We start from the raw sequence: 7,786 nt of genomic DNA on the forward strand, positions 1-7,786 counted from the left end.
CCTCTGAGATGGGGACTACAGGTGAAAGCATAAATATTGGACTGTTCTACTATATAATTGCTGAGCTATAAAAACAGATGATTACTATTTCATCATAAAAACACTGTCTAAATGCATTTTCTAATTGTATTACATGCCTTCAGAAAAGATGAGAGTCAGAACACACTGGACTTTTAATAAGAGACCCNGACTAGACAGACCCAACCTTGACATAAATGGGCTTCAATTGGAGAACCAATGAAAGGCAACCGTGAGAAATAATACCCATGCAGCCAGCCATGGAGTGGGCCATGTCAAAGCCCCTGGGCCCAAGGTCACATGGGCTACAGACAGGCAAAGATTCAGTAACCTACTTTTAGGACACGAATAGTCCTGGACATCCCTTNACAAATCCGACAGCCTTTATTCTTGGTGTATACAAAATTCAGCAGATCCTGTTACACATATACACAAACTCAAGGAAAGGACCACTAACATCCCAGGGTGGTGTTGTGCGTTAAATAATCTCTGTTTATGGAGCAACATCCTTCGTGTAAGCCCCTGTGGTAAGGAGATGTCAGAATGTTTTCTCTTATAAACCACTTAATTCCCCTTGGTGGATCTCATCAATTCTGCTATCTGAGACGAGCGGGATCCTGACGGCCAACAAATGCAGGAAGCCAACTGTATGCCATTGCCTCATAAGGTCAAGTTAATCTATTTTAAATAACACAGCCAATGGCAAAGGGTGGCACAGGGAACGACACACAGCCTGGGCTGCCTATCCTTGTAAGATTTCTTCCCTATAAAAGTCGTGGCGGATTCCACAAACATACACTAAAAATACGCCTCTGACAAGGGTCTTTGGCACTAAGAACAAACACAGACTGATTTTTGAAAGTTTAAGTTAAAAATATATAAATAAATACAAAGCATAGTTTAAGAGTGAGAGAAAGGACTGAGGCTGCTGTGGGTGACAATAAACAAACAGATACTGCGCACAAGGACCGAGCTTCAATACAGCAGAGCTAAAACATCATGACAGGGAGCCCCCATCCTCCGAGCATCTGAAGTTTACAAACAGACTAGCTGAACTTCAGCTACTAGTCAACAGGCAGAAGTACTTGAATCTAACTCATTAGGCTTTGACAACCAGTATAGCCCAGAAGAGATTAATAGGCACTGGGTGTCTGCTAATTGGAAAAACTGTTGGGAAGAAAGTGAAAGCATTGAGATTCTATAGAAGGAAGGATAAGGAGGCAGACAGAGGAAAGAGAGACAGACACTAAAGCTAATCTAGCTGCAGACTTATCTGAGACCATCATTGTGGCCCACACCATTAATCCCAGCACTCAGAAGGCTAAGGCAGAGAAACCTCAATGAGTTCAAGGGCGGCCTGGTCTGCACAGAATTCCAGGGCTGCACAGTGACACCCTGTCTCAGAAAACAACTCATCTCATAGGAAGAAACAAAGGAAAGAAAATGTTCTCCTGAGGGTAACAAATTTTAGTGAGTACCTGTTTAGTGAATATCAGGTGGTGTTTCAAAGACTGGGACTGGAGGTGTATAGAGGTGAGTTTCTTGTTTTCACAAGGGAGGAGAGTGACATAGAAGAACCAGCCCTTATAAAACTGTGACACACAACAGGAACAGGGACGCACTCGCTTCAGGGTTATCTTCCATGCTGACAGTGGCATCTGGTAACAGCTCAGTCTGGACTAGGAAAACCAATGTCAGGCACCTCTTCCCAATTCCAGTTCTACTACAAACCAAGGTCAACCCGCTACCACCAAGATCTGAGGGGAAGAGCAGACAAAACACCTCAGCGGGTAAAGTCATGAGACTTAGCTTGGGACCCACACAGTAGAAGAAGAAAACTCTCTCCCTCAAGTTGTCCTCTACCTCCACAGAACTACCAAGCAGGTCACATGCACACACACACAATACATACATATGAATAAATAAACACATGTAATAAGAATATTTTTCTTAAATGATCTCAGGGTAGAACACCAGGAGAAGGACATAAGGAATGAACACAAGTAGATCAGGAACTCTTTGAAGATTCGGTAACAATAAGAGCCAAGGGCAGGAGAGATGCCAGAGTTTGGATCCCAACACCTAGTTTAATCAGATGGGTCACAACTCCAATAGGATCCAACAGCTCTGGCCTCTGCAGACACCTGTGCTCAAATACACCATTTACCCACCCACGGACATATATATGTATCATTTACCCACCCACGGACATATATGCATCATTTAAAATTTTAAAAGGAGCCAAAAGCCAAGCACAGTGCGACACACGTGTTATCCCAGCATGCAGGAAGCTGAGGACAGGAAGACTTCAGAGCACAGCCGGGACCACATAGTGAGTTTAAAGACAACCAGAGCAACATAGTAAGATGTGCTCTAGAAAAGCCAAAAGAAGACAGGGGAGATGGTTCCGTGGGTAAAATCACTCGCTGCTCACCCCGAACCCCTGAGCTCAAGTCCAGCAACAAACATAAAGGTCAAGTGTGAACCAGACTACACAAAGTTAGCCTCTGACTTTATGTAGCATACGTAGGCTGTGGCATGCATATGTCCCCATATACACATCACACACACACACACACCATGACAAAATTTAAAAGCAAAAAGAAAAAGGAATTTTAAAACAGGAGTCAATGTGGGGGCAATCTGGGAGAGAGGATGGGAGATCAGACACTCACAGGAAAGGAAGAGACGGAGGAAGACACAGCACTGAGCTTAGAAATGAGGGCAAATGGTCACAGAATTATTTTAAGAGCCATTGTCACATATTCCAATTCAGCAACACAAGCACACATCATCAAAACAAAACAAAACAAAACAAAGAGAGGAGCAAAACCTGCACCCAGAACTACACTCAACTCTGTGTGGCCACAACTCCTCCTCTCTGCGGTGAGGAGAAAGGTCTGGTGGTGGCAATGTCTGAATTTTAAATTGTGTCTTATTTATTGTCTCTTACTTGCCTTAAAAAAAAAAAAACAGTGGAAGGGCAATTTCCTGAGTAATTTGCAAAAACCACAAATTCATCCACAGAAATATGAAAAAGCATGACCTATAATATACTCGTTTGAGACACTGCAATCAGACAGTTTTAAACATCGAGTCGGAGTTATTCGTAGCCCAGCACTTCAGGCAACCAATGGCTCTGCAGGGAAGCAAACCCACTTATTCTTGGCATTGAGAACTTTAGGCCCTCGGAAAGTGACTTTGTAAGATCTGTGACACCATATTCTGGGTCAGGCCACCTGCCCATCTTCTCTCTCACGGGCCAACAAGTCACAAAACTCCCCCAAGGACCCCGAGCCCAAAGTTTCTGAGTCAGTGGTACCTTGGGAGGCAGAATTTACATTTCAGACTAGGACAAGGGAGCCCAGACCTGCTGGGTAGGAGGAANTCCAACTCCATAGCCACTGCCCTAGGTGTCAGGGGCAGAGGCATTGGGATGGGAGAGGGCTGCGCTCCCCCTCTGCCTTGGCTCTTAGCAAAGTTACCCAACCTCTCTGAACCTAAGTTTCCAACTTAGCTTCCTCTGAGTCAAGGTCAGAGGATTAAAGAAGGGAACGCCCACAAAGTGCTAGGCTAACCAACCACCTGACATACTTTGTCTTCTGGGTTTAGTCCAGTGCTAAGGTATGAACCAAGGACTCACATGTCCTAAACACATGTTGTCCTGGCAAACGCCAATGTGAGAACTTAATAAAGACTAGCTACCTCCTATTCAACATTTCTATAATTACTTTCTGTCCCTAAAACNCTAGAATGATTAAAATTCAACATGGACAAGATTAAAAACTGGCAAAGACAGAAAGTAACCAGAACAGTCATAGCAGCTTGGTTTGTAACAGTCAACTCTGGACCTAGAAGCAAAGGCTAAAAAAGGAGGGGTCGGGGGAGAACAAAATACCTACTAGAGAATACTATGCAGCAATGAAAAAGGAGCTACAGCGTGAAGCATACAAGAACTCTCCAAAGCCTCCTGGGTGAAAAAAGACACACAGTAGGATAGACTATACTTCATCTTTTATGCAGTAAAAGAATGTTCAAATCTACAGTAAGCGGAACCAACACCCTTGGTTGAGAGGGGAGTAACTGGAAGGAATCCTGAAGGGAATATTTAGGTGATGGTAATGTTGTGTATCTTCATTTGAGTGTCCAGAAGGAACATGAGAGAGTACACATGCCCAAATTCATCAAAGCAGACACTTGGTATCTGACCTAAATGGATATAANATATATACAAGTTATCAAAACATTGCAGTACACTAGACATGGCAGTAGACACCTGCGATCCCAGCTCTCTAGAGACTGACTGGAGAACCAGGCATTCAAGGCCACACCGGACTATCCTGCCTCAAAAACAAAACAAAACCGTAGGTACTGTTTTTATGTTTATATACATATATACGCACACACGTATCAGTTTAAAAGTCTAGTTTTTTAAAGATCTGAATTCTGCTATAATTCTGCATTTTAAGTATCTGAATTCTGAAAATAATATGCATATACAGATCCAACTAGCATACATACATTTATAATATTTTAAGCATATTATGACCAACTGTCCTCTCCACTTAATGTGGGTCTACCAAGTCTCGTTCACAACCCACTCCTATCCATGAGATACTATGTGCTATAGAAACCCGCCATGCAACAGAAAGGGTACAATCTTCTACCACAAGAAGACTGTGACATTTCCACGCAGATATGTACCCAGAGTGACTATGTCCCTGTGAGAGCTAACTCAAAATGGAAACANCATAAAAAGTATAATTTTTCCCAAATACTAGCTCAGTCTACTCGATACAGTAAGACACAGTAACAAACAAAGTTGGAGACAAATATGTCCTATAATTTAAATCATTTTGCAACAGGAAAGTGGGAGGACTGTTGAAATGGTTCCTAGGGTCATCTTCACAGTAACTGTGCCCATGTCATTATCACATGCGACAGTTTTTATAATGTGGTGGATTCCACAGCACTCATAGCCTATTGCAAGGGTGTTCAGAAGCACAAGCCCACTCTCTCCCTTTGTGAGCATTTCTGTTGGCAAAAGACAGTCCTGATCATAGGACACCTGAAGGCACTATATTAACTGTCAAATCCACAGGCATCTCCCCACCACCACCACCACTAAAGAGCGCACAGAGGGGAGAGAGAGAGGAAGGGAGGAGGGGAGGGAGGGAGAAGGGGTACTAGCTAGCTCCAGGATCTCTGCAAAATAGTGGAAGAGCTCAGCTTCTGGAAGCTTCTAGCCCATGGCCAACAAGTCTTAGGGCCCATTAACCATCACCCAGACATCCTGACATCCTGCCGGATGAGAAATCTTTCTGCAAAATGAGCCTGAACTCAAACCCAATGCTGCCCCCGCCCCCCATAGATAAATGCCTGTCACAGTATTTTCTCAACAGCTCTACCAAGTCATAACCACCTGGGGAACTGGCATTAAATTCCTAGCTAAAAACTGAATTCCTAACTGCTTAAATCCAACTCCAATACGACTCGCTTTTCCTGAGCACTTACTGTGAACCAGCACACTTCCTCAGTTATGATTCTACCAGAAACTCCTAAGGACAGATTCATCAGGCAAGGCCAAGTAGCAGGATAAGGACATTCCACTGTTAGGTGTCAGCCTCTGCGCTCCCAAAAGGGTAGAAAGGCCTGGCTACTAGGCTCCCCGCACACAGTACTGTGCTCATCCTCCGGTCATCTGGAAGCGGCCTGCTGCTGAGAGCACTGGCTCTCCCCGGCTTTCCTTTGACACGTTTCCTTCAGCTGCTGCCATCCTGACAGGAACATATGGCAACTTTTCACCACATTCAACTCTGCCACCTCCTCTGGTGCTTTCATCTGGGAGAACCTGCGTCACAGCACTTGGGTGCAGGAGGGATGCCTCTAAGGACTGCAGCTANGCTCCGGTNGCTAGAGGATCAGACCATTGCTCAAACCAAAATGCGAGGGAGTACTCTCCCACGGCCAGGGGTCATCAAATGCGTCTTTTAGAAAGCCATCTTTACCCTACAGACTTCTAGGGGAGGATCTGCTTCCCCACCCCCACCCCAAAACTCAGGTCCCGAAAGTCGTCCCCTCAAGCCCTCCTCCTCCTTGCTCAAGGTTTAACAAAAAAGACCCATACACTTTTAGTAGATGTGTGACCTTGGGCAAGTCTTTTACCTAAGGTCAGACCCGGCTTACTTATTGTAATATAGGACTTACAAAAAACAAGTCGTTCTTATAGCACTGACGTGAATCAGAATGAGATAATGCAATTAAACCACTTTACAGACAGCCTCTCACATAACACGCTAACAATAAATTGTAACCATCAACAATCATCATCAATAAGGACGACGGTGCAAGAGGAGGAGGTGGCTGGGTAAACTTGGACTAGATTCGCGCCAAGCGCTAATTCACCCCTTCCCCCACCGTAGGTCTCCACAAGGAGGAGACACAGACGTCACCCCGCTGTGGGGTGATTGCAGGCTCTGCAGGCGGCTGGATTAAGGACTCCAGGGGGTCATAATCCAGCCCCACCTGGAGGGGTTGCAGGGTGAAGGCAAATTCTGTGATGGAAGAATTCCAATCAANCATAAATAGACCCTCTCCTTCCACGACCCACTCTCCAGTTCAGGGAAACAGGCAGTGGCTCATCCATCCCGTAAGGGGCTGGGGGAAGCGTCCACCTTAGCCTGCCTCAGTTCCCCATCTGCCTTAAGGTGCAGGCGAGGCTGCGCAACACTAGGTGGCTACGACCTAGAAGTTGACAAACCAGGCCTGGGAAGCATCTCCCCGCTTCCCGGCNCAACCCCGGCCCCTGCCCGCCACGCAGGTGGGCGCACAGCCCACAACCTCACAACTTTGAGTGCATCTGGTCCGGGCCTCAACTTTGGCTCACAGCACTCGGAGCAAACGGCGCCCCCTCAGGCCTCCCCTCTTTTTCGGGGTGCGCCCCCCAAAGGCACGCCCCGTCTTACCTTGTCTGACGGCTTTGAAGGTGACGGCCTCCTTGCAGCTGTCGATGACTCCCAGCACGTCATAGCGGGGCAAGCCGGACACCCGGACCCCCTGCACCTCCAGCAGCAGCTCACCTTCGGCCAGCTTCGGCCCCTCGCCACCGCCGGGAAGCCCCGCCGCCTCGGCCGCCGCCACCGCCCCCACGTACGGAAACTCCCCATGCTCCGCGCCCCCCAACACCGTCACCCCCAGCTCGCCCTGGGGTCCCCGCTTCACGGTGCACTCGTGAACGCGGCCAGTCCAGTGGTTCTTCTTCTGGATCACTTTCGACATGATGAGTTACAGCCCCTCCTCGAAAGAAAAATTCAAATTAAAGAAAAAAGAAAAAGAAAAGAAAAAGAAAACTGCTAAAACGAGAGACAGGTGCCCCCACAGCACGAGCCCCCGGAGCGGCGGGCTCACGGGAGAAGCATCTCTCGGAGCGCGGGAGCGAGCTACTCGAGCCTCCTCGCCCGACTCTCTCGCGCTCTCAAGCCATCATAAAACAAACTTTCCGGGCTCCGTGAAGAGCCCTGCACGGGCGCCCGCGAGCTTTGTTTGCATTCCGGTGCCTCCGGGTCCGCGTTCCGGCGCCGACCGCGCTCCCGGGACCAGAGTCCACTCCGGCGCCGCCCGGGCCCGCTCTCCGCTCCGCGGCTCTCTCCACACGCGCCGCGCCTGCTCCGCGCCGGCCGGTCGCTCCTCAGCGCGAGGGAAGCCCTTTCCAAGCTAGTTGCCGGGAGCCCTGGAGACGCGGCGGCGCGGGGCGGGGGTGAGGGGACGC

General features: G+C 47.8%; 1 protein-coding gene across 1 annotated transcript in view; it reads right to left on the reverse strand.

The window, feature by feature from the left end:
• Magi1 (membrane associated guanylate kinase, WW and PDZ domain containing 1) overlaps positions 1–7,780 on the reverse strand; it is a 631,196-nt gene extending 623,416 nt beyond the window's left edge. Inside the window, exon 1 of the mRNA XM_021164131.2 lies at positions 6,984–7,780. Within this exon, the coding sequence (XP_021019790.1) occupies positions 6,984–7,296 (313 nt within the window). The 5' untranslated portion in view covers positions 7,297–7,780. The remainder of the gene's footprint in view (positions 1–6,983) is intronic.
• Between the last annotated feature and the right edge of the window lie 6 nt (positions 7,781–7,786).

The sequence above is a fragment of the Mus caroli genome, chromosome 6 (genome assembly GCF_900094665.2).
Source record: "Mus caroli chromosome 6, CAROLI_EIJ_v1.1, whole genome shotgun sequence".
Taxonomy (NCBI): Eukaryota; Metazoa; Chordata; class Mammalia; order Rodentia; family Muridae; genus Mus; species Mus caroli.